Here is a 27,417-nt window from a genome sequence, read left to right as displayed (position 1 = left end):
CTCTGTCCCTGTTTATAGCTGTACCGTGTCTCTCTCTCTCTGCTCTGTCCCTGTTTATAGCTGTACCGTGTCTCTCTCTGCCCTGTCCCTGTTTATAGCTGTACCGTGTCTCTCTCTGCTCTGTCCCTGTTTATAGCTGTACCATGTCTCTCTCTGCTCTGTCCCTGTTTATAGCTGTACCGTGTCTCTCTCTGCTCTGTCCCTGTTTATAGCTGTACCATGTCTCTCTCTGCTCTGTCCCTGTTTATAGCTGTACTGTCTCTCTCTCTGCTCTGTCTCTGTTTATAGCTGTACCGTGTCTCTCTCTCTCTGTCCCTGTTTATAGCTGTACCGTGTCTCTCTCTGCTCTGTCCCTGTTTATAGCTGTACCGTGTCTCTCTCTCTCTGTCCCTGTTTATAGCTGTACCGTGTCTCTCTCTCTGCTCTGTCCCTGTTTATAGCTGTACCGTGTCTCTCTCTCTCTGCTCTGTCCCTGTTTATAGCTGTACCGTGTCTCTCTCTGCTCTGTCCCTGTTTATAGCTGTACTGTGTCTCTCTCTGGTCTGTCCCTGTTTATAGCTGTACCGTGTCTCTCTCTCTCTGTCCCTGTTTATAGCTGTACCGTGTCTCTCTCTCTCTGTCCCTGTTTATAGCTGTACCGTGTCTCTGTCTCTCTAGAGTATTTTTCCGACCTGAAGGGGCGTGAAGACACTGACGAAGGCATCTACTGGGAGTTTTACGGCAGCGCCGTGTGTGGTGAGTACACACACACACACACACACACACAGGAGAAGAGAGGGAGAGAAAGGAGCAGCAGGAAGAAGACAGAGACCCTCAGGTAAATCTCTGTGGGAGTCTTCTCGGAGGAGACCAGCATTGATTCAGAAGGACAACATCAGAAAAAGAGAACAGTTGCTTCTCTTGTATCCGATAGATTTCCCCTCCCAGCTACGGAGCGAGCTACGCTTTTGTGCCTACCTCACCTCCTGCCTCCCTACTCTCCTGCCTCCCTACTCTCCTGCCTACCTCCCCTCCTGCCTCCCTACTCTCCTGCCTCCCTACTCTCCTGCCTACCTCCCCTCCTGCCTCCCTACTCTCCTGCCTCCCTTCTCTCCTGCTTACCGCCCCTCCTGCCTCCCTACTCTCCTGCCTACCTCCCCTCCTGCCTCCCTACTCTCCTGCCTACCTCCCCTCCTGCCTCCCTACTCTCCTGCCTACCTCCCCTCCTGCCTCCCTACTCTCCTGCCTCCCTACTCTCCTGCCTACCTCCCCTCCTGCCTCCCTACTCTCCTGCCTACCTCCCCTCCTGCCTCCCTACTCTCCTGCCTCCCTACTCTCCTGCCTACCTCCCATCCTGCCTCCCTACTCTCCTTCTTACCTCCCATCCTGCCTCCCTACCCTCCTGCCTCCCTACTCTCCTGCCTACCTCCCCTCCTGCCTCCCTACTCTCCTGCCTCCCTACTCTCCTGCCTACCTCCCATCCTGCCTCCCTACTCTCCTGCCTACCTCCCCTCCTGCCTCCCTACTCTCCTGCCTACCTCCCCTCCTGCCTCCCTACTCTCCTGCCTACCTCCGCTCCTGCCTCCCTACTCTCCTGCCTCCCTACTCTCCTGCCTACCTCCCATCCTGCCTCCCTACTCTCCTGCCTACTTCCCCTCCTGTCTCCCTACTCTCCTGCCTACCTCCCCTCCTCCCTCCCTACTCTCCTGCCTACCTCCCCTCCTGCCTCCCTACTCTCCTGCCTACCTCCCCTCCTGCCTCCCTACTCTCCTGCCTCCCTACTCTCCTGCCTACCTCCCCTCCTGCCTCCCTCCCCTCCTGCCTACCTCCCCTCCTGCCTCCCTACTCTCCTGCCTCCAAACCACAAGTTTCTCCCATGTATTGCTTACGATCAATATTGATGGCCCATGTGGAAATCCAACTTGCAACCTTCGCATTGCCGACACCCACCATGCTCCAACCAACTGAGATATGTGGATCTCAATGCCATGCAGAAAGGTCTCCGGTTTTAACTAGTGATGCTATGGAGGTTTGAGCTCCAAAGAGCGAGAGAGAGAGAGGGGGGGGGGGGGGGGGGGCTACTACAGAATGGGCCCCACTCCAGCTGTTAGGAAAGCAAATTCCCTCCTTTCCCACTCCCTCTATCCTCCTCTCTCCACTCCCTCTATCCTCCTCTCTCCACTCCCTCTATCCTCCTCTCTCCACTCCCCCTATCCTCCTCTCTCCACTCCCGCTATCCTCCTCTCTCCACTCCCCCTATCCTCCTCTCTCCACTCCCACTATCCTCCTATCTACAATCCCTCTATCCTCCTCTCTCCACTCCCCCTATCCTCCTCTCTCACTCCCCCTATCCTCCTCTCTCACTCCCTCTATCCTCTCTCCACTTTCTCTATCCTCCTCTCTCACTCCCTCTCTCCTCCACTCCCTCATCCTCTACTCCCTCTATCCTCCACTCCCTCTATCCTCTCCACTCCCTCTATCCTCTCCACTCCCTCTATCCTCTCCACTCCCTCTATCCTCTCTCCACTCCCTATATCCTCTCCACTCCCTCTATCCTCTCCACTCCCTCTATCCTCTCCACTCCCTCTATCCCCTCTCTACTCCCTCTATCCTCTCTCCACTCCCTCATCCTCCTCTCTCCACTCCCTCATCCTCCTCTCTCCACTCCCTCTATCCTCTCTCCACTCCCTCATCCTCCTCTCTCCACTCCCTCATCCTCCTCTCTCCACTCCCTCATCCTCCTCTTTCCACTCCCTCATCCTCCTCTCTGCACTCCCTCATCCTCCTCTCTCCACTCCCTCATCCTCCTCTCTCCACTCCCTCATCCTCCTCTCTGCACTCCCTCATCCTCCTCTCTGCACTCCCTCATCCTCCACTCTCCACTCCCTCTACCATCCCCTCTCCACTGCCTCTATCCTCCCCTTTTCTCCCCTTTCCCGCTATCCTCCTCTCTCCACTCCCGCTATCCTCCTCTCTCCACTCCCACTATCCTCCTCTCTCCACTCCCGCTATCCTCCTCTCTCCACTCCCACTATCCTCCTCTCTCCACTCCCTCTATCCTCCTCTCTCCACTCCCTCTATCCTCCTCTCTCCACTCCCGCTATCCTCCTCTCTCCACTCCCACTATCCTCCTCTCTCCACTCCCTCTATCCTCCTCTCTCCACTCTCTCTATCCTCCTCTCTCACTCCCTCTATCCTCCTCTCTCACTCCCCCTATCTCCCTCTCCCACTCCCTCTATCCTCCTCTCTCCACTCCCTCTATCCTCCTCTCTCCACTCCCTCTATCCTCCTCTCTCCACTCCCTCTATCCTCTTCTCTCCACTCCCTCTATCCTCCTGTCTCCACTCCCTCTATCCTCCTCTCTCCACTCTCGCTATCCTCCTCTCTCCACTCCCTGTATCCTCTTTTCTCCACTCCCACTTTCCTCCTCTCTCCCTCTATCCTCCTCTCTCCACTCCCTCTATCCTCCTCTCTCCACTCCCTCTATCCTCTTCTCTCCACTCCCTCTATCCTCCCCTCTCCCGCTATCCTCCTCTCTCCACTCCCGCTATCCTCCTCTCTCTACTCCCGCTATCCTCCTCTCTCCACTCCCGCTATCCTCCACTCTCCACTCCCGCTATCCTCCACTCTCCACTCCCGCTATCCTCTTCTCTCCACTCCCTCTATCCTCCTCTCTCCACTCCCGCTATCCTCCTCTCTCCACTCCCTCTATCCTCCTCTCTCCACTCCCGCTATCCTCCTCTCTCCACTCCCTCTATCCTCCTCTCTCCACTCCCTCTATCTTCCTCTCTCCACTCCCTCTATCCTCCTCTCTCCACTCCCTCTATCCTCTTCTCTCCACTCCCTCTATCCTCTCCACTCCCTCTATCCTCCTCTCTCCACTCCCGCTATCCTCCTCTCTCCACTCCCGCTATCCTCCTCTCTCCACTCTCTCTATCCTCCTCTCTCACTCCCTCTATCCTCCTCTCTCACTCCCCCTATCCTCCTCTCTCCACTCCCGCTATCCTCCTCTCTCCACTCCCTCTATCCTCCTCTCTCCACTCCCTCTATCTTCCTCTCTCCACTCCCTCTATCCTCCTCTCTCCACTCCCTCTATCCTTTTCTCTCCACTCCCTCTATCCTCTCCACTCCCTCTATCCTCCTCTCTCCACTCCCGCTATCCTCCTCTCTCCACTCCCGCTATCCTCCTCTCTCCACTCCCGCTATCCTCCTCTCTCCACTCTCTCTATCCTCCTCTCTCACTCCCTCTATCCTCCTCTCTCACTCCCCCTATCCTCCTCTCCCACTCCCTCTATCCTCCTCTCTCCACTCCCTCTATCCTCTCAACTCCCTCTATCCTCCTCTCTCCACTCCCTCTATCCTCTCTCCAGTCCTGGAATCACAGGAATGTGAGGCATGAGGGTCTATTAGAGACCCACGACAAACTACCAATTAACCCCCCTCTCCCTCCTCCTCTGCTGACTCCCTCCTTTCCTCCCCTCATCCCCTCCCTTTCTCCAAATTGTGAAATGTCCCTCAGACCACAGCCGCCCCCCGTGTTAGAACAGCAGGGAGAGGTTGGACTTCCAGCTGGAGAGGACAGAGAACTGTATTACATTCCTGCATCATATTACAAACAGAAGTTGAAGGTCATAATTCATCTTTCTCTGTGATTTGAGTGTCACCGGTGACAACTTTGTAGAAATTCTTCAAGGTCATTTCAAATGTTGCCTAATGGACAACGCTAATATTTCATCCCCTCGTCCCGCAAGAACACAGCTAGATATTCCATGCTAATACCACCCCTAGTCCTGTGAAGGCAGAAGTGGATGAAGTGGGGGTGGACGGCTGCTGGGATCTCTCCACACCTGCATTATTCAACACACTGATGCACACACACCCTGCGGTCGGTTCGGTGGGCTGAGTGGAGCTGGGCGCCCCAGGGCAACACCTGGCTGCTTCATGCTATCATTGGAGGGAGGGGGGGGGGGGGCAGCCAGCCAGCCAGCAGTACAATGCTCTGACTGTGCCTGTTTGACGAGGCTGACCTTATCTGCCACAGGCATTTATCTCCAGCTCAACCCTGGCTGTGTGTGTTGTGGGGGGTGATGCAGGTGTAGACAGTCATGTGTGTTTCATTTGGAATGTTTGTATGTGCCCACCTGTTTGAGTTCTGTAACCTGACCTGTGTAGTACTCACCTGTCATCGTCACTGATGCAGAATAGTGTTGTAACAGTGTGTTTGGTCATCTCTACAGAATAGTGTTGTAACTGTGTGTGTGTTTGGTCATCTCTACAGAATAGTGTTGTAACAGTGTGTGTGTGTGTGTGTGTGTGTGTGTGTGTGTGTGTGTGTGTGTGTGTGTGTGTGTGTGTGTGTGTGTGTGTGTTGCAGAGTCAGGTGAGGACCCAGCAGCCTATGACATCCTGGCTAACCCCCCAGGCCCAGGAGAGGAGGAGGAGGAGGACTCGAGGCAGGGCTTTGAGTTTGAGTTCTCTGACCGACCCCTCCTGCCCTGCTACAACATTCAGCTCTCCCTCTCACAGGGGTAAGTGTCTGTGTGTCATTATAGGCCCCAGAAATAACATTTTTCCTTCCGGTTCTGACTATAGTTTTGAATCGGTTTCTGTCCTGCAGTAAGCAAAATAATGAGCTTTAGTCTGTCCACCTGTGACCGCCCATTACATTACAGTATTGTCACGGTTACCCAGCCACATTATAACAGTGTTGTTGTTCTCACCAGTAACCCTACACTTCACTGCATGTTGGGTTCCCTCCATCCATCCGTCCCTCCTCTCCCCCTATCCAGTGTGTTATTAAACAGACGAGAGGAGGGATCATTACGATCAGGGTATCGATAAAGTCATTAGTCACACCGACCTGGGGGAGGGAGGGGGGAGGGTCATTAGTCACACCGACCTGGGGGAGGAAGGGGGAGGGTCATTAGTCACACCGACCTGGGGGAGGAAGGGGGGAGGGTCATTAGTCACACCGACCTGGGGGAGGGTCATTAGTCACACCGACCTGGTGGAGGAAGGGGGGAGGGTCATTAGTCACACCGACCTGGGGGAGGAAGGGGGAGGGTCATTAGTCACACCGACCTGGGGGAGGGAGGGGGGAGGGTCATTAGTCACACCGACCTGGGGGAGGAAGGGGGAGGGTCATTAGTCACACCGACCTGGGGGAGGAAGGGGGAGGGTCATTAGTCACACCGACCTGGGGGAGGGAGGGGGGAGGGTCATTAGTCACACCGACCTGGGGGAGGAAGGGGGAGGGTCATTAGTCACACCGACCTGGGGGAGGGAGGGGGTAGGGTCATTAGTCACACCGATCTGGGGGAGGGAGGGGGAGGGTCATTATGATCAGGGTATCGATAAAGTCATTAGTCACACCGACCTGGGGGAGGGAGGGGGAGGGTCATTAGTCACACCGATCTGGGGGAGGGAGGGGGAGGGTCATTATGATCAGGGTATCGATAAAGTCATTAGTCACACCGACCTGGGGGAGGAAGGGGGGAGGGTCATTAGTCACACCGATCTGGGGGAGGGAGGGGGGAGGGTCATTAGTCACACCGACCTGGGGGAGGGAGGGGGGAGGGTCATTAGTCACACCGACCTGGGGGAGGGAGGGGGGAGGGTCATTAGTCACACCGACCTGGGGGAGGGAGGGGGGAGGGTCATTAGTCACACCGATCTGGGGGGGAGGGGGGAGGGTCATTAGTCACACCGATCTGGGGGAGGGAGGGGGGAGGGTCATTAGTCACACCGACCTGGGGGAGGGAGGGGGGAGGGTCATTAGTCACACCGACCTGGGGGAGGGAGGCGGGAGGGTCATTAGTCACATCGATCTTGGGGAGGGAGGGGGGAGGGTCATTAGTCACACCGACCTGGGGGAGGGAGGGGGGAGGGTCATTAGTCACACCGATCTGGGGGAGGGAGGGGGGGGGGGTCATTAGTCACACCGATCTGGGGAGGGAGGGGGGAGGGTCATTAGTCACACCGACCTGGGGGAGGGAGGGGGGAGGGTCATTAGTCACACCGATCTGGGGGAGGGAGGGGGGAGGGTCATTAGTCACACCGACCTGGGGGAGGGAGGGGGGAGGGTCATTAGTCACACCGATCTGGGGGAGGGAGGGGGGAGGGTCATTAGTCACACCGACCTGGGGGAGGGAGGGGGGAGGGTCATTAGTCACACCGATCTTGGGGAGGGAGGGGGGAGGGTCATTAGTCACACCGACCTGGGGGAGGGAGGGGGGAGGGTCATTAGTCACACCGATCTGGGGGAGAGAGGCGGGAGGGTCATTAGTCACACCGATCTTGGGGAGGGAGGGGGGAGGGTCATTAGTCACACCGACCTGGGGGAGGGAGGGGGGAGGGTCATTCGTCACACCGATCTGGGGGAGGGAGGGGGGAGGGTCATTAGTCACACCGAAATGGCGGAGGGAGGAGGAGGGGGGTGTCATTAACCAGGGGGCTCGCCACAGGAGGAACTGATTTATGTGGAGGGAAGAAGGTAGACTAGTAGAAGCAGAGCTCTTTAATACTGTGGGTTGCTCTGATATGAGGGAGGAGAAACATTAGAGAGATGGAGAGGAACAGAGAGGGTGGGTAAAGAGACAGAAAGGAGGTTGGATAGAGGATTTTAGAGAGAACGATGGGAGGATTGATAGGATGGTAGAGAGAGAGAGGAGGTTTGATTGAAGGATGGTAGAGAGAGAGAGAGAGGAGATTTGATAGGATGGTATAGAGAGAGAGGAGATTTGATAGGATGGTAGAGAGAGAGGAGATTTGATAGGATGGTAGAGAGAGAGAGGAGATTTGATAGAATGGTAGAGAGGAGATTTGATAGGATGGTAGAGAGAGAGAGAAGATTTGATAGGATGGTGGAGAGGAGATTTGATAGGATGGTAGAGAGGAGGTTTGATAGGATGGTAGAGAGGAGATTTGATAGAAGGATGGTAGAGAGAGAGGAGGAGGTTTTTTAGGATGGTAGAGAGAGAGGAGGAGGTTTTTTAGGATGGTAGAGAGTGATTTGATAGGAGGATGGTAGAGAGAGAGAGAGGTTTGATAGGATGGTAGAGAGAGAGAGGAGATTTGATAGGATGGTAGAGCGAGAGGAGATTTGACAGGATGGTAGAGAGAGAGGAGATTTGACAGGATGGTAGAGAGAGAGAGAGGTTTGATAGGATGGTAGAGAGCGAGAGAGAGAGGTTTGATAGGATGGTAGAGAGAGAGATAGAGAGAGGTTTGATAGGATGGTAGAGAGCAAGAGAGAGAGGTTTGATAGGATGGTAGAGAGAGAGATAGGTTTGGTAGAAGGATGGTAGAGAGAGGGTGTTTTTTAGGATGGTAGAGAGAGAGAGAGGTTTGATAGGATGGTAGAGAGAGAGAGGTTTGATAGGATGGTAGAGAGAGAGATAGAGGTTTGATAGGATGGTAGAGAGCGAGAGAGAGAGGTTTGATAGGATGGTAGAGAGAGGTTTGGTAGAAGGATGGTAGAGAGAGGAGGTTTTTTAGGATGGTAGAGAGAGAGGAGGTTTGGTAGAAGGATGGTAGCGAGAGGAGGTTTTTTAGGATGGTAGAGAGAGAGGAGGTTTGATAGGATGGTAGAGAGAGAGGTTTGGTAGAAGGATGGTAGAGAGAGGTTTTTTAGGATGGTAGAGAGAGAGGAGGTTTGGTAGAAGGATGGTAGAGAGAGGAGGTTTTTTAGGATGGTAGAGAGAGAGGAGGTTTGGTAGAAGGATGGCAGAGAGAGGAGGTTTGGTAGAAGGATGGTAGAGAGATTAGGTTTTTTAGGATGGTAGAGAGAGAGGAGGTTTGGTAGAAGGATGGCAGAGAGAGGAGGTTTGGTAGAAGGATGGCAGAGAGAAATATAGAGGAGAAGATGGAGATTGACGCTACGCAGCACGGCAGGCTGCCGTTAGCCGGAGACGTTAGCTAGAGACGTGTGTGAATGCAGACAGCGCTAATTGCCTCCCATACCGTTTTCCTCCCGGCCTCGTCACTCACCCTCTCTTCCTCCCCTCCCTCTCATTCTCTTCCTCTTGGCTGCAGCGCACTGTTCTGTGTAATCTTCAGTCTGAGCACCGCTCTCTCTCTCCATCTCTCAGCGGAGCTCCCCTCCCCCACTCTTTATTTTGCTCTCGTTCTCTCTCTCCTCTTGTCTCTCTCTCTCGCTCTGCTCTCGTTCTCTCTCCTCTTGTCTCTCTCTCTCTCCATCTCTCAGCGGAGCTCCCCTCCCCCACTCTTTCTTTCGCTCTCGTTCTCTCTCTCTCCATCTCTCAGCGGAGCTCCCCTCCCCCACTCTTTCTTTCGCTCTCGTTCTCTCTCTCCTCTTGTCTCTCTCTCTCGCTCTGCTCTCGTTCTCTCTCCTCTTGTCTCTCTCTCTCTCCATCTCTCAGCGGAGCTCCCCTCCCCCACTCTTTATTTCGCTCTCGTTCTCTCTCTCCTCTTGTCTCTCTCTCTATCTCTCAGCGGAGCTCCCCTCCCCCACTCTTTCTTTCGCTCTCGTTCTCCCTCTCCTCTTGTCTCTCTCTCTCGTTCTCTCTCCTCTTGTCTCTCTCTCTCTCCATCTCTCAGCGGAGCTCCGCTCCCCCACTCTTTCTTTCTCTCTCGCTCTGCTCTCGTTCTCTCTCTCCTCTTGTCTCTCTCTCTCTGCTCTCGTTCTCTCTCTCCTCTTGTCTCTCTCGGCTCACTCTGCTCTTCTGGCTGATGCAGTATTAATGGATCTCCTGGGCTGTGAGGCCGGCCTGCGCTCACTCTCACACACACACACACACACACACACACACACTCACACACACACACACGGAGGCTCGGCAGCGCTTTACACTCCTCTCCCCATTCAGCTGCTCCCCAGCCGCAGCGCTACACAGCTAACCATTTCAAGTGCTATCGATTGAACAGCGCCTGTTGTTCGTCACCTACCCGTGTGTGTGTGTGTGAGGGGGGGGGGGGTTACACATATCCATTCTCACATAAGGATTATTCACAAACCAACTGAATTCACAGAGCGCCCCCAGAAAAGCCTTTGTGTTTATGTGTGTGACAGATGTTGAAAACCCCAACCACGGTGCTACAGCCAATAATTACAGCTAATGTTGAAAAGCTGGAGCCACTGGTGTCACATCAGAAGTGTAGAGCCATGCTAACCCGTTCCCTCTCTCTCCTTCTCTCTCTTTAACCCCCTCAGTCCCAGAAACTGGCTGCTCCTATCAGACGTCCTGAAGAGACTCAGAATGTCCTCCAGGGCGTTCAGGGCAGCCTTCGCCCATCTGGAGGTAGCAACCATCGCCGAGGCAGAGTTCTACAAGCAGGCGTCACTGTCGCAGCTCTTCTCGTGCCCCGACGAGCTCGCCGCCTTCCTCCCCGACAGCAAGGAGCTGCTGGACCTGGTTGAGACCAGCTCGGAGCTGGCTGCGCTGCTGGGCTCCTCGCTAGAGTGTTTGGACAGCCGATGGGAGCCCAAAGGGGCCCGGGTCAAAGCTAAAGCCCGCTCGTGACCCTGAGATACACACACAGAGGGTGACTCTCAATAAGATCTACTTTCTCCTGAAGTGGACACTCCTTCACTAGTTCCCACAAATCTGGTGCAGTTATTTGGCTAGTGGTAGTTTTCCACCATGTTTCTTATACCAGTCCTTTCCTTTCAAATCGGTGAAGGGAAGTGAACACTTTGGGAGGAAGTTGAGAGTATTGGGACGTAGCCAACACACACACATGCTCCATGTGTACGTTCCCCTGCCCTGTGAGGACTGGATGTTGAATACTGGACAGTATCCCTTCAAAGAGGAAACAGACCCCAGCGCCACACAAACTGCATTTTTAAAATAAATATATTATATATGTATACCGATTTAATTTGTTCTATATATATATATATATATATATGTATGTATATCCATACTGTATATCTGCTGCTTTGGTTGTCATGTTGTGGTCAGGTTGTGGGTTTTGACACTGTTTGGGTTGACTAGGCTAGTGAACAGGTCATTGTTTGACTTTGGATCATGGCAGTGCACTTGATTTGAGCTTTACCGACCCATTGGACTTTGACAGATATATATATAGAGGTGAACTGTGACAAAAACATTTTAGCACTCATGGCTCATCCCAAAGATTTGGGGATTTTATTTTCAACATTGTCTAAAAACCTAGCTTTATTTGTCTCTTATTTATGACAATGAGGAATTCAGATATTTGATGTGGGTTTTTTGTCAAATATAAATGTAAAATACTACAAGACATTTCAATTGAAGAGTGAGATTCATGCTTGAACTTGTAAATAAGATGACCATTTCAGTAACTGTTTTTCTGACTGGGGTGTTTGGTTTGTTTGTTTAGGCAATGTAAGTGTTTAAACTTTGTAATTAAATACACTTATTTGTATTTATATTTTACAAAAAAGTTCATTTAAATAAATCGCAATAAAAGTGAACCTTTATCGTATTTTATTCATCTAAATCATTTCCATTTTTAGGTTTGTGAAATTCTGAAATTTTCCCCAAATTCCCAGTTTTTCCAGAAATTCTGGTTGTAGGATTCCTCCCTTGTCCGGGATTCTTCCAACCAGGACTATGGAAAAACACCGTTTGTCACCTATTCATTTGGTCTGAAAAATATTTTACTATTGACATTTGCCACTATGAATAACCTACCTCTCGATTTTGGATAATCTAGTCTAGAAATACAGTGCTCCCACACAGCTTTCACAGTTTTTTCTCTTGCAGTCGGCTCGGTGGTTTGTGTGAGTATTTAATCTTGGTTTTAACTTGCCACGCTGGCTCTCTCGTTCCGCTCCGCTCTCAGGGCACTATACTTTCCATCCTTGTTGATCTTGTTTTTTAAAGAGGAAGAGGATGCGATTTGTTGCCAGCAGGAATAGTTTGGTTCGAGTCAAAAGTAGGCTAACCCTTGTCCCCAGGATCCCAAACGCTTATATTTCCACTACGCCCTTCCCTTCACACACACAGTTCTCTGTAGTTAAGTAGAAAAGTCCGTCAGAATGTGGGGGGCAAATAGGACCTATTTTATTATTCCGTGGTTGTTGTTTGCCTTGAAATAGCGAAATATGAATTATATGTGTGGTGTGCTGCTTGTCATATGTGCTGGTTTGTGTTTGCGTAATATCCAGATCGGTGTTTTACAAAGCCATGCAGGCTAACAAACACCGCCAACAAGTTGACACAATCTACCCCTGCATAGCAGCGCCTGACTATCCGCAGGAAAGCCTGTTTGCGCCAGATGCATGTTGTTTAATCTGTAGTCCTTTTCTAGCTCATCAAAATGAACGTCTTGTTGATTTACCTCCGGTGTTTTATGTCCTAAGTATAAGGATATGAAAGTATCTCCTAGGCAACACGTTTCCCCCGTCATATTTGATTTGATTTCCAAAAATAATGACTATCCTATGTATAGCCCCTTTATTCGTGTGCTAGCATGGTCCGATAAAGTATGCCTATTTGAAATGTAGGCTAGCGGCTATATCCAAAACCAGCCATCAATATTAGAAATAATCCAACCGTTTTTTGATGTAGGCTAACATGATCAATTAAGCAAACCGGTAACGTTTTCTCTTCTGCCACACCAATTAGCGAGGTTTGGCTAGATTTTCCCTCTCCTTGTCTTTTTTGGGGTGAAACGTGTGTAGGCTACTTAATTAAAAAACTATAAATGACATTAGTGGGGTAATTATTTCCTTCTCGTCATCAGATTGGTGCTACCACGTGGGCTAATCCCCCGTTTATCTATTCGCTGTGACATTGGAGGCTCTGGAGCGCGGAGGGGCGTGTGGAGAGGGGAGGGAGATAAAGGAAGCCTTGGCGGCAGTACCCGGGCGCATCTGTTGAGAGGCGAAGGGAGGGGGACCTGCACGCTCTCTACATACATTGTTTACTGCTGTCATGCGCGCGCACACATTCTCGAACCTAGGCGTGTATACAGTATTTATGTGCATGTGTCTGTCAAGGGGGAGGTCGGGCTGTGTGAGTAAAGTGCTTGTAGCGGAGACGCGCAGATTCTAGTTTGGGCAGGAAGTGGGAGGAGGGGAGGAGGGGGGGGGGACTTTCAGGTGGATTAAATAACCTCGAAACTAATAAATTCAGCGGAGGCCTTTCAGGACGCTACGCAATGCGGTGCCGAAGCACTAGGCCTTCAGAGAGAGAGGGAGTAGAAGCGGGGCTAAGGTGTTTGCAATCAATCTCAGACTAAAGCGGGGGAGGGAGCCTCACTGAAAGGATCGCATTATTCTGCTCTACAAAGGAAATCGGAGAGTGCCGTCTCTAGGGGCCCTTGGCTGCATATTATAAGAGAGAGAGAAGCAGTAAGAGAGGGATTCTGAGGTGTAGTGTGAATTGTGTGTGTGTGTGTGGGGAGTGTCTTGTCTCACACCCCTAGTGTGCATCTCCATGATTTAGCTGCCAGATACTAAACTGACATTAATACCATACATGGCTTAACCTATAGAACGATATCCAATCCACAAATTGACCTCTGGAAGTCTAGAATCTTTATGACTTACCAATTGATATTCACACCGTTCCACACACATTGTCGGACACAGAGGGTAGGCTAGGGTGTGAGACAGAAGGCTTTACGTATGGCTACGTACACACACACACATCGCTGCTCTCTCTGGTAAGTAACAGCTACCATCTGCTACCCCTAACAGACACAAGAACGGGAGAGAACGGGATGGGAGAGGTCTAGAGGAGTGGACAGGAGAGGAGAGGTCTAGAGGAGTGGAGAGGTCTAGAGGAGAGGTCTAGAGGAGTGGACAGGAGAGGAGAGGTCTAGAGGAGTGGACAGGAGAGGAGAGGTCTAGAGGAGTGGACAGGAGAGGAGAGGTCTAGAGGAGTGGACAGGAGAGGTAAGGTCTAGAGGAGTGGACAGGAGAGGAGAGGTCTAGAGGAGTGGAGAGGAGAGAACGGGATGGGAGAGGTCTAGAGGAGTGGACAGGAGAGGTCTAGAGGAGTGGACAGGAGAGGACTGGATGGGAGAGGTCTAGAGGAGTGGACAGGAGAGGAGAGGTCTAGAGGAGTGGAGAGGAGAGGTCTAGAGGAGTGGACAGGAGAGGAGAGGTCTAGAGGAGTGGACAGGATGGGAGAGGTCTAGAGGAGTGGACAGGATGGGAGAGGTCTAGAGGAGTGGACATGAGAGGACAGGATGGGAGAGGTCTAGAGGAGTGGACAGGAGAGGCGAGGACTGGATGGGAGAGGTCTAGAGGAGTGGAGAGGAGAGGACAGGATGGGAGAGGTCTAGAGGAGCGGACAGGAGAGGAGAGGTCTAGAGGAGTGGACAGGAGAGGAGAGAATGGGATGGGAGAGGTCTAGAGGAGAGGACAGGATGGGAGAGATCTAGAGGAGAGAACGGGATGGGAGAGGTCTAGAGGAGTGGACAGGAGAGGACGGGATGGGAGAGGTCTAGAGGAGTGGCCAGGAGAGGACAGGATGGGAGAGGTCTAGAGGAGTGGACAGGAGAGGAGAGGAGAGGACTGGATGGGAGAGGTCTAGAGGAGTGGACAGGAGTGGAGAGGTCTAGAGGAGTGGACAGCAGAGGACTGGATGGGAGAGGTCTAGAGGAGTGGACAGGATGGGAGAGGTCTAGAGGAGTGGGCAGGAGATGAGAGGACTGGATGGGAGAGGTCTAGAGGAGTGGACAGGAGAGGAGAGGACTGGGTGGGAGAGGTCTAGAGGAGTGGACAGGAGAGGAGAGGACTGGATGGGAGAGGTCTGGAGGAGTGGACAGGAGAGGAGAGGTCTAGAGGAGTGGACAGGAGAGGAGAGGACTGGATGGGAGAGGACTAGAGGAGTGGACATGATGGGAGAGAACGGGATGGGAGAGGAGTGGACAGGATGGGAGAGAACGGGATGGGAGAGGTCTAGAGGAGTGGACTGGATGGGAGAGAACGGGATAGGAGAGGTCTAGAGGAGTGGACAGGACAGGAGAGGTCTAGAGGAGTGGACAGGAGAGGAGAGGTCTAGAGGAGTGGACAGGATGGGAGAGGTCTAGAGGAGTGGACAGGATGGGAGAGGTCTAGAGGAGTGGACAGGAGAGGAGAGGACTGGATGGGAGAGGTCTAGAGGAGTGGACAGGAGAGGAGAGGTCTAGAGGAGTGGAAAGGAGACGAGAGGACTGGATGGGAGAGGTCTAGAGGAGTGGACAGGAGAGGAGAGGACTGGATGGGAGAGGTCTAGAGGAGTGGACAGGAGAGGAGTGGACAAGAGTGGAGAGGTCTAGAGGAGTGGACAGGAGAGGACTGGATGGGAGAGGTCTAGAGGAGTGGACAGGATGGGAGAGGTCTAGAGGAGTGGGCAGGAGATGAGAGGACTGGATGGGAGAGGTCTAGAGGAGTGGACAGGAGAGGAGAGGAATGGATGGGAGAGGTCTAGAGGAGTGGACAGGAGAGGAGAGGACTGGATGGGAGAGGTCTGGAGGAGTGGACAGGAGAGGAGAGGTCTAGAGGAGTGGACAGGAGAGGAGAGGACTGGATGGGAGAGGACTAGAGGAGTGTACATGATGGGAGAGAACGGGATGGGAGAGGAGTGGACAGGATGGGAGAGAACGGGATGGGAGAGGTCTAGAGGAGTGGACTGGATGGGAGAGAATGGGATGGGAGAGGTCTAGAGGAGTGGACAGGACAGGAGAGGTCTAGAGGAGTGGACAGGAGAGGAGAGGTCTAGAGGAGTGGACAGGATGGGAGAGGTCTAGAGGAGTGGACAGGATGGGAGAGGTCTAGAGGAGTGGACAGGAGAGGAGAGGACTGGATGGGAGAGGTCTATAGGAGTGGACAGGAGGGGAGAGGTCTAGAGGAGTTGAAAGGAGACGAGAGGACTGGATGGGAGAGGTCTAGAGGAGTGGACAGGAGAGGAGAGGACTGGATGGGAGAGGTCTAGAGGAGTGGACAGGAGAGGAGAGGTCTAGAGGAGTGGACAGGAGAGGACAGGATGGGAGAGGTTTAGAGGAGTGGACAGGATGGGAGAGAACGGGATGGGAGAGGTCTAGAGGAGTGGACAGGATGCGAGAGAACGGGATGGGAGAGGTCTAGAGGAGTGGACTGGATGGGAGAGAACGGGATGGGAGAGGTCTAGAGGAGTGGACAGGAGAGGAGAGGTCTAGAGGAGTGGACAGGAGAGGAGAGGTCTAGAGGAGTGGACAGGATGGGAGAGGACTGGATGGGAGAGGTCTAGAGGAGTGGACAGGAGAGGAGAGGTCTAGAGGAGTGGACAGGAGAAGAGAGGACTGGATGGGAGAGGTCTAGAGGAGAGGACAGGAGAGGAAAGAATTGGATGGGAGAGGTCTAGAGGAGAGAACAGGATGGGAGAGATCTAGTGGAGAGGACGGGATGGGAGAAGTCTAGAGGAGTGGACAGGAGAGGAGAGGACAGGATGGGAGAGGTCTAGAGGTGTGGACAGGATGGGAGAGGTCTAGAGGAGTGGACAGGAGAGGACAGGATGGGAGAGGTCTAGAGGAGTGGACAGGAGAGGAGAGGTCTAGAGGAGTGGAAAGGAGAGGCGAGGACTGGATGGGAGAGGTCTAGAGGAGTGGACAGGAGAGGAGAGGACTGGATGGGAGAGGTCTAGAGGAGTGGACAGGAGAGGAGAGGACTGGATGGGAGAGGTCTAGAGGAGTGGACAGGAGGGGAGAGGACGGGATGGGAGAGGTCTAGAGGAGTGGAGAGGGCTGGATGGGAGAGGTCTAGAGGAGTGGACAGGAGAGGAGAGGATGGGATGGGAGAGATCTAGAGGAGTGGACAGGAGAGGAGAAAAGGGGATGGGAGAGGTCTAGAGGAGTGGACAGGAGAGGAGAGGCCTGGATGGGAGATGTCTAGAGGAGTGGACAGGAGAGGAGAGGACTGGATGGGAGAGGTCTAGAGGAGTGGACAGGAGAGGAGAGGACTGGATGGGAGAGGTCTAGAGGAGTGGACAGGAGAGGAGAGGACTGGATGGGAGAGGTCTAGAGGAGTGGACAGGAGAGGAGAGGACTGGATGGGAGAGGTCTAGAGGAGTGGACAGGAGAGGAGAGGACGGGATGGGAGAGGTCTAGAGGAGGTGACAGGAGAGGAGAGGACGGGATGGGATAGGTCTAGAGGAGTTGACAGGAGAGGAGAGGTCTAGAGGAGTGGACAGGAGAGGAATGGATGGGAGAGGTCTAGAGGAGTGGACAGGAGAGGAGAGAACGGGATGGGAGAGGTCTAGAGGAGTGGACAGGAGAGGAGAGGTCTAGAGGAGTGGACAGGAGAGGCCTGGATGGGAGAGGTCTAGAGGAGTGGACAGGATGGGAGAGGTCTAGTGGAGTGGACAGGAGAGGAGATGTCTAGAGGAGTGGACAGGAGAGGAGAGGATGGGAGAGGTCTAGAGGAGTGGAAAGGAGAGGCGAGGACTGGATGGGAGAGGTCTAGAGGAGTGGACAGGAGAGGAGAGGTCTAGAGGAGTGGACAGGAGAGGAGAGGTCTAGAGGAGTGGAAAGGAGAGGCGAGGACTGGATGGGAGAGGTCTAGAGGAGTGGACAGGAGAGGAGAGGACTGGATGGGAGAGGTCTAGAGGAGTGGACAGGAGAGGAGAGGTCTAGAGGAGTGGACAGGAGAGGAAAGGTCTAGAGGAGTGGACAGGAGAGGAGAGGACTGGATGGGAGAGGTCTAGAGGAGTGGACAGGATGGGAGAGGTCTAGAGGAGTGGACAGGAGGGGAGAGGACGGGATGGGAGAGGTCTAGAGGAGTGGAGAGGGCTGGATGGGAGAGGTCTAGAGTAGTGGACAGGAGAGGAGAGGAATGGATGGGAGAGATCTAGAGGAGTGGACAGGAGAGGAGAAAAGGGGGTGGGAGAGGTCTAGAGGAGTGGACAGGAGAGGAGAGGCCTGGATGGGAGAGGTCTAGAGGAGTGGACAGGAGAGGAGAGGATGGGATGGGAGAGGTCTAGAGGAGTGGACAGGATAGGAGAGGACTGGATGGGAGAGGTCTAGAGGATTGGACAGGAGAGGAGAGGTCTAGAGGAGTGGACAGGAGAGGAAAGGTCTAGAGGAGTGGACAGGAGAGGAGAGGACTGGATGGGAGAGGTCTAGAGGAGTGGACAGGATGGGAGAGGTCTAGAGGAGTGGACAGGAGGGGAGAGGACGGGATGGGAGAGGTCTAGAGGAGTGGAGAGGGCTGGATGGGAGAGGTCTAGAGTAGTGGACAGGAGAGGAGAGGATGGGATGGGAGAGATCTAGAGGAGTGGACAGGAGAGGAGAAAAGGGGGTGGGAGAGGTCTAGAGGAGTGGACAGGAGAGGAGAGGTCTAGAGGAGTGGAAAGGAGAGGTGAGGACTGGATGGGAGAGGTCTAGAGGAGTGGACAGGAGAGGAGAGGACTGGATGGGAGAGGTCTAGAGGAGTGGACAGGAGAGGAGAGGACTGGATGGGAGAGGTCTAGAGGAGTGGACAGGAGAGGAGAGGACTGGATGGGAGAGGTCTAGAGGAGTGGACAGGAGAGGAGAGGTCTAGAGGAGTGGACAGGAGAGGAAAGGTCTAGAGGAGTGGACAGGAGAGGAGAGGACTGGATGGGAGAGGTCTAGAGGAGTGGACAGGATGGGAGAGGTCTAGAGGAGTGGACAGGAGGGGAGAGGACGGGATGGGAGAGGTCTAGAGGAGTGGAGAGGGCTGGATGGGAGAGGTCTAGAGTAGTGGACAGGTGAGGAGAGGAATGGATGGGAGAGATCTAGAGGAGTGGACAGGAGAGGAGAAAAGGGGGTGGGAGAGGTCTAGAGGAGTGGACAGGAGAGGAGAGGCCTGGATGGGAGAGGTCTAGAGGAGTGGACAGGAGAGGAGAGGATGGGATGGGAGAGGTCTAGAGGAGTGGACAGGATAGGAGAGGACTGGATGGGAGAGGTCTAGAGGATTGGACAGGAGAGGAGAGGTCTAGAGGAGTGGACAGGAGAGGAAAGGTCTAGAGGAGTGGACAGGAGAGGAGAGGACTGGATGGGAGAGGTCTAGAGGAGTGGACAGGATGGGAGAGGTCTAGAGGAGTGGACAGGAGGGGAGAGGACGGGATGGGAGAGGTCTAGAGGAGTGGAGAGGGCTGGATGGGAGAGGTCTAGAGTAGTGGACAGGAGAGGAGAGGATGGGATGGGAGAGATCTAGAGGAGTGGACAGGAGAGGAGAAAAGGGGGTGGGAGAGGTCTAGAGGAGTGGACAGGAGAGGAGAGGTCTAGAGGAGTGGAAAGGAGAGGTCTAGAGGAGTGGACAGGAGAGGAGAGGACTGGATGGGAGAGGTCTAGAGGAGTGGACAGGAGAGGAGAGGACTGGATGGGAGAGGTCTAGAGGATTGGACAGGAGGGGAGAGGACGGGATGGGAGAAGTCTAGAGGAGTGGAGAGGACTGGATGGGAGAGGTCTAGAGGAGTGGACAGGAGAGGAGAGGACTGGATGGGAGAGGTCGAGAGGAGTGGACAGGAGAGGACTGGATGGGAGAGGTCTAGAGGAGTGGACAGGAGAGGAGAGGACTGGATGGGAGAGGTCTAGAGGAGTGGACAGGAGAGGAGAGGACGGGATGGGAGAGGTCTAGAGGAGTGGACAGGAGAGGAGAGGACTGGATGGGAGAGGTCTAGAGGAGTGGACAGGAGAGGAGAGGACGGGATGGGAGAGGTCTAGAGGAGGTGACAGGACAGGAGAGGACGGGATGGGAGAGGTCTAGAGGAGTGGACAGGAGAGGAGAGGACAGGATGGGAGAGGTCTAGAGGAGTGGACAGGAGAGGAGAGGTCTAGAAGAGTGGACAGGAGAGGAGAGGTCTAGAGGAGTGGACAGGAGAGGAGAGGACTGGATGGGAGAGGTCTAGAGGAGTGGACAGGAGAGGAGAGGACGGGATGGGAGAGGTCTAGAAGAGTGGACAGGAGAGGAGAGGTCTAGAAGAGTGGACAGGAGAGGAGAGGTCTAGAGGAGTGGACAGGAGAGGAGAGGACTGGATGGGAGAGGTCTAGAGGAGTGGACAGGAGAGGACTGGATGGGAGAGGTCTAGAGGAGTGGACAGGATGGGAGAGGTCTAGAGGAGTGGACAGGAGAGGAGAGGTCTAGAGGAGTGGACAGGAGAGGAGAGGACAGGATGGGAGAGGTCTAGAGGAGTGGACAGGAGAGGAGAGGACGGGATGGGAGAGGTCTAGAGGAGTGGACAGGAGAGGAGAGGACGGGATGGGAGAGGTCTAGAGGAGGGGACAGGAGAGGAGATAATTGGATGGGAGAGGTCTAGAGGAGTGGACAGGAGAGGAGAGGGCGGGATGGGAGAGGTCTAGAGGAGTGGACAGGAGAGAACGGGATGGGATAGGTCTAGAGGAGTGGACAGGAGAGGAGAGGAAAGGATGGGAGAGGTCTAGAGGAGTGGACAGGAGAGGAGAGGACGGGATGGGAGAGGTTTAGAGGAGTGGACAGGAGAGGAGAGGACGGGATGGGAGAGGTCTAGAGGAGTGGACAGGAGAGGAGAGGACGGGATGGGAGAGGTTTAGAGGAGTTGACAGGAGAGGAGAGGACGGGATGGGAGAGGTCTAGAGGAGTGGACAGGAGAGGAAAGAATGGGATGGGAGAGGATTGGAGGGAAGAGGTGCGAGAAAACGAAGGAAACTTTAGGATCTGTGTCTGTTCTGTTGAAGCCTCCAAAGACTAGGCCAACGCAGATTCAACAGGGGCAGTATGTGATTAAAAGCCTACCTTAATTAAACGTGTTGGTGGCAGTAGTCATTTGGATTGATTTGAATTAATTCGACAGGTATTTTTAATTAAGGAAAGGCTTAAGGCTTTAGTGATGACTCATCCTTCCCTGCACCAGTCAGCCCCATCAATAGGCCACGCAAGGCTCTGTGCTTATTCGCTATTATAACCTTGTAATAATGTTATTATCAATGGACCATTAACTTAATCCCAATGACCTTCTGACCTCTGTCAGTCATCACGAGCCCCTTAATGCATTCAGGACCAGTCTTCCCCTCTACATCCCTCTCTTTAATTTACTCAATTCAATTTAGTTGACTTTATTGTCATGGCAAGTTAAATGACTTACATTGTACACATATAACTTACAAGTACACATATAACAACCATGGTGAGACTAACAGTAGTAATAGTAGTAGTGGTGGTGGTAGCAGTAGGGGTAATGATATGCGAGTAAGGGTTCTCTCTCACTCACTAACTCATTCTGTCTTTCTCTCCCGCTCCCTCATCCATCTCTTTAGCTCCCTCTTTGCCCCCCTTTCTTTCACTGCCCCCCCCCCCCCCCCCATCATCTCTCCTTACCTCTCTCTTAACAGGCTGTGTTCTAACCAAGGCTATCTTATCTTAATTTACTGATCGTCTACCAACAGGGTGATGTGAATAGGACAGGGTTAGTAGTCTTTTTTGAGAGCTGCGTTGGACAACCTTACTGATATGAATGACTGTACAGCAGCAGCGATTTACAGGCACCTCTGAAACAACAGCGTTTATAAGAAAGTTAGCGCAGGCATCTCTTTCTGTCTTCAAGATAACGCTGGCTCGGCTTCCTCTGTGCTCAAAAACAATCAGAAACGCGGCAGATCGAGGGGGAAATGGAAAGAGGGCCGGAGGGGGAGTTGTGATAATGCGAGTGCCAGCACTGAATACACAGCACCAACACCCGCTCTCTCCTCTTCGCTTGCTCCGACTGTGTGTGTTGTGTGCTTGCATTTACATTCGTTTGAGCGAAAAAAAAAAGAGCCTTGGACTGATTCAACTGCTGCAGAATGGAACAAAGATCGGCTACAGCAACTTGAAAGTAGCTGCAAAAGATGGTCGCTTCACTTTAACTCCTGCCTAAAGCTAAGCAATAATGGGTTTGGTCATTTGAAAAGGTTCCTTTTGTTTGCTGAAAAAGTTTTCTTCAGCATGATTGTGATATGATTTATTGGAAGGCCAATGAGGGTACACCTGGGTCCTCTGCACACCTACATGTACAGTGGCTTGAAGAAGTATTCACCTACCTTGGTATTTTTCCTATTTCCTACAACCTGGAATTAAAATAGATTTTTGCGGAGTTTATATCATTTGATTTACACAATATGCCTACCAATATGCCTACCACTTTGAAGATGCAAAATATTTATTGTGAAGCAAACAAGAAATAAGACAAAAAAACAGAACTTGAGCGTACATAACTATTCACCCCCCCCCCCCCCCCCCCCCCCCACAAATCAAATACTTTATAGTGCCACCTTTGCAGGAAATAGAGCTGCAGTCTCTTGGAGTATGTCTCTATAAGCTTGGTACATCTAGCCACTGGGATTTTTGCTCATTCTTCAAGGCAATACTGCTTCAGCTCCTTCAAGTTGGATGGGTTCTGCTGGTGAAGAGCAGTCTTTAAGTCATACCACAGATTCTCAATTGGATTCAGGTCTGGGCTTTGACTAGACCCTTCCAGGACATTTAAATGTTTCCCCTTATACCACTCAAGTGTTGCTTTAGCAGTATGCTTAGGGTCATTGTCCTGCTGGAAGCATGCCACTGCCATGCTTCACTGTGGGGATGGTATTCTCAGGGTGATGAGAGGCACCATTCATAGTGTTTTACTTGATGGCCAAAAAGCTCAATTTTAGTCTCATCTGACCAGAGTTCTTTCTTCCATGCCTTTTGGCGAACACCAAATGTGTTTGATTCTTTTTTTACTTTAAGCAATGGCTTTTTTCTGGCCACTCTTCCGTAAAGCCCAGCTCTATGGAGTGTACGGCTCAAAGTGGTCCTATGGAACAGATACTCTGTAGCTCTGCAGCTCCTTCAGGGTTATCTTTGGTCTCTTTGTTGCCTCTCTGATTAATGCCCTCCTTGCCTGGTCTGTGAGTTTTGGTGGGCGGCCCTCTCTTGGCAGGTTTGTTGTGGTGGCATATTCTTTCCATTTTTTAATAATGGATTTAATGGTGCTCCGTGGGATGTTCAAAGTTTCGGATATTTTTTTATAACCCAACCCTGTTTTGTACTTCCCCACAGCTTTGTCCCTGACCTGTTTGGCGAAATCCTTGGTCTTCATGGTGCCGCTTGCTTGGTGGTGTTGCAGACTCTGGGGCCTTTCAGAACAGGTGTTTATATACTGAGATCATGTGACACTTAGATTGCACACAGGTGGACTTTATTTAGCTAATTATGTGACTTCTGAAGGTAATTGGTTGCACCAGATCTTATTTAGGGGTTTCATAGCAAAGAGGGTGAACACATATGCACACACCACTTTTCAGTTTTTTATTTTGTAGAAACAATTTGTAGTAATAAAGTAATTTTTTCACTTCACCAATTTGGACTATTTTGTGTATGTCCGTTACATGAAATCCAAATAAATATCTATTTAAATTACAGGTTGTAATGCAACAAAATAGGAAAAATGCCAAGGGGGATGAATACTTTTGCAATGCACTGCAGTATTAGCCCACTGAGCTAAAGCCTAAGTCTGGGAGCTAACACAATTATTTAGTTCTCACGCAAGGTTGGGCTACTCATCACTCGAGTATAGTACACCGAACAACCTCCGCTTCTCACTCACACACACGCAGACACACCCTCCAGCTCTGACCTCTCTTTGGAAGAGAAAGTGGTTACAAATTACTAAACACTGCATTTCTCAGAGGTCATATGACAGCAGAGGGGTCATATGCTGAGAAGGAAAACAGTCCTCCTCCACCTCCTGTCCCAGCTAGCACATAACGTTCTGAGAACCATATGTTTCTTAGAGCTTGGTGAGAGCGTGGTTGTCCCATGGTTATTTTGCATACAACCTTCCCACAACTTTCTAGGAATGTTATAGAATAGTTGCTTGGCTTTGGAACATTCTCAGCACATTTAAGGAACGTTTGCATGGTTAATGCCTAAGCAAATACATTAACCACGTGTCCTATTTGTTCAAAAAGTTATCCTAAGCTAGCAGAGTTATTGCTGGAACATTCAGTGAACGTTTTAAGAAAGTTATGAAAAAGACCTCCAAATATCCAATATATTCTGTTTCAGATTGTAAATAAAACCTCCCAGGAGAATGTCCAGGGGACCATAGTAAAACATTCCCAGAACAAGCTAAATGTCCAGGGGACCATAGTAAAACATTCCCAGAACAAGCTAAATGTCCAGGGGACCATAGTCAAACATTCCCAGAACAAGCTAAATGTCCAGGGGACCATAGTCAAACATTCCCAGAACAGGCTAAATGTCCAGGGGACCATAGTCAAACATTCCCAGAACAGGCTAAATGTCCAGGGGACCATAGTAAAACACTCCCAGAACAGGCTAAATGTCCAGGGGACCAGAGTAAAACATTCCCAGAACAGGCTAAATGTCCAGGGGACCATAGTAAAACATTCCCAGAACAGGCTAAATGTCCAGGGGACCATAGTAAAACATTCCCAGAACAGGCTAAATGTCCAGGGGACCATAGTAAAACATTCCCAGAACAGGCTAAATGTTCAGGGGACCATAGTAAAACATTCCCAGAACAGGCTAAATGTCCAGGGGGCCATAGTAAAACATTCCCAGAACAGGCTAAATGTTCAGGGGACCATAGTAAAACATTCCCAGAACAGGCTAAATGTCCAGGGGACCATAGTAAAACATTCCCAGAACAAGCTAAATGTTCAGGGTACCTTAGTAAACCATTCCCAGAACAAGCTAAATGTTCAGGGGACCATAGTAAAACATTCCCAGAACAGGCTAAATGTCCAGGAGACCACAGTAAAACATTCCCAGAACAGGCTAAATGTCCAGGGTACCATAGTAAAACATTCACAGAACAGGCTAAATGTTCAGGGGACCATAGTAAAACATTCCCAGAACAAGCTAAATGTCCAGGGGACCATAGTAAAACATTCCCAGAACAGGCTAAATGTCCAGGGGACCATAGTAAAACATTCCCAGAACAGGCTAAATGTCCAAGGGACCATAGTAAAACATTCCCAGAACAGGCTAAATGTTCAGGGGACGATAGTAAAACATTCTCAGAACAGGCTAAATGTCCAGGGGACCATAGTAAAACATTACCAGAACAGGCTAAATGTTCAAGGGACCATAGTAAAACATTCCCAGAACAGGCTAAATGTCCAGGGGACCATAGTAAAACATTCCCAGAACAGGCTAAATGTTCAGGGGACCATAGTAAAACATTCCCAGAACAGGCTAAATGTCCAGGGGACCATAGTAAAACATTCCCAGAACAGGCTAAATGTCCAGGGGACCAGAGTAAAACATTCCCAGAACAGGCTAAATGTTCAGGGGACCATAGTAAAACATTCCCAGAACAAGCTAAATGTTCAGGGGACCATAGTAAAACATTCCCAGAACAAGCTAAATGTTCAGGGTACCTTAGTAAACCATTCCCAGAACAAGCTAAATGTTCAGGGGACCATAGTAAAACATTCCCAGAACAGGCTAAATGTCCAGGAGACCACAGTAAAACATTCCCAGAACAGGCTAAATGTCCAGGGTACCATAGTAAAACATTCACAGAACAGGCTAAATGTTCAGGGGACCATAGTAAAACATTCCCAGAACAAGCTAAATGTCCAGGGGACCATAGTAAAACATTCCCAGAACAGGCTAAATGTCCAGGGGACCATAGTAAAACATTCCCAGAACAGGCTAAATGTCCAAGGGACCATAGTAAAACATTCCCAGAACAGGCTAAATGTTCAGGGGACGATAGTAAAACATTCTCAGAACAGGCTAAATGTCCAGGGGACCATAGTAAAACATTACCAGAACAGGCTAAATGTTCAAGGGACCATAGTAAAACATTCCCAGAACAGGCTAAATGTCCAGGGGACCATAGTAAAACATTCCCAGAACAGGCTAAATGTTCAGGGGACCATAGTAAAACATTCCCAGAACAGGCTAAATGTCCAGGGGACCATAGTAAAACATTCCCAGAACAGGCTAAATGTCCAGGGGACCAGAGTAAAACATTCCCAGAACAGGCTAAATGTTCAGGGGACCATAGTAAAACATTCCCAGAACAAGCTAAATGTTCAGGGGACCATAGTAAAACATTCCCAGAACAGGCTAAATGTCCAGGGGACCATAGTAAAACATTCCCAGAACAGGCTAAATTTCCAGGGGACCATAGTAAAACATTCCCAGAACAGGCTAAATGTTCAGGGGACCATAGTAAAACATTCCCAGAACAGGCTAAATGTTCAGGGGACCATAGTAAAACATTCACAGAACAGGCTAAATGTCCAGGGGACCATAGTAAAACATTCCCAGAACAGGCTAAATGTCCAGGGGACCTTAGTAAAACATTCCCAGAACAAGCTAAATGTTCAGGGGACCATAGTAAAACATTCCCAGAACAGGCTAAATGTCCAGGGGACCATAGTAAAACATTCCCAGAACAGGCTAAATGTCCAGGGGACCATAGTAAAACATTCCCAGAACAGGCTAAATGTCCAGGGGGCCATAGTAAAACATTCCCAGAACAGGCTAAATGTTCAGGGGACCATAGTAAAACATTCCCAGAACAGGCTAAATGTCCAGGGGACCTTAGTAAAACATTCCCAGAACAAGCTAAATGTTCAGGGGACCATAGTAAAACATTCCCAGAACAGGCTAAATGTCCAGGGGACCATAGTAAAACATTCCCAGAACAGGCTAAATGTCCAGGGGACCATAGTAAAACATTCCCAGAACAGGCTAAATGTCCAGGGGACCATAGTAAAACATGCCCAGAACAGGCTAAATGTCCAGGGGACCATAGTAAAACATTCCCAGAACAGGCTAAATGTCCAGGGGACCATAGTAAAACATTCCCAGAACAGGCTAAATGTCCAGGGGACCATAGTAAAACATTCCCAGAACAGGCTAAATGTTTAGGGGACCATAGTAAAACATTCCCAGAACAGGCTAAATGTTCAGGGGACCATAGTAAAACATTCCCAGAACAGGCTAAATGTCCAGGGGGCCATAGTAAAACATTCCCAGAACAGGCTAAATGTTCAGGGGACCATAGTAAAACATTCCCAGAACAGGCTAAATGTCCAGGGGACCATAGTAAAACATTCCCAGAACAGGCTAAATGTCCAGGGTACCATAGTAAAACATTCCCAGAACAGGCTAAATGTCCAAGGGACCATTGTAAAACATTCCCAGAACAGGCTAAATGTTCAGGGGACCATAGTAAAACATTCCCAGAACAAGCTAAATGTCCAAGGGACCATAGTAAAACATTCCCATAACAGGCTAAATGTTCAGGGGACGATAGTAAAACATTCTCAGAACAGGCTAAATGTCCAGGGGACCATAGTAAAACATTACCAGAACAGGCTAAATGTCCAGGGGACCACAGTAAAACATTCCCAGAACAGGCTAAATGTCCAGGGGACCATAGTAAAACATTCCCAGAACAGGCTAAATGTCCAGGGGACCAGAGTAAAACATTCCCAGAACAGGCTAAATGTCCAGGGGACCATAGTAAAACATGCCCAGAACAGGCTAAATGTCCAGGGGACCATAGTAAAACATTCCCA

General features: G+C 51.2%; 1 protein-coding gene across 1 annotated transcript in view; it reads left to right on the top strand.

The window, feature by feature from the left end:
* The window catches only part of bcor (BCL6 corepressor), a 90,032-nt gene extending 78,626 nt beyond the window's left edge, over positions 1–11,406 (top strand). Inside the window, exons 12-14 of the mRNA XM_036951880.1 lie at positions 658–735; positions 5,354–5,507; positions 10,151–11,406. Of these exons, the coding sequence (XP_036807775.1) occupies positions 658–735; positions 5,354–5,507; positions 10,151–10,460 (542 nt within the window). The 3' untranslated portion in view covers positions 10,461–11,406. The remainder of the gene's footprint in view (positions 1–657; positions 736–5,353; positions 5,508–10,150) is intronic.
* The last annotated feature ends 16,011 nt before the right edge of the window (positions 11,407–27,417 follow it).

This window comes from Oncorhynchus mykiss, chromosome 18 (assembly GCF_013265735.2).
Source record: "Oncorhynchus mykiss isolate Arlee chromosome 18, USDA_OmykA_1.1, whole genome shotgun sequence".
In the NCBI taxonomy this organism is placed as follows: Eukaryota; Metazoa; Chordata; class Actinopteri; order Salmoniformes; family Salmonidae; genus Oncorhynchus; species Oncorhynchus mykiss.
This window is presented reverse-complemented; position numbering and strand designations above follow the sequence as displayed.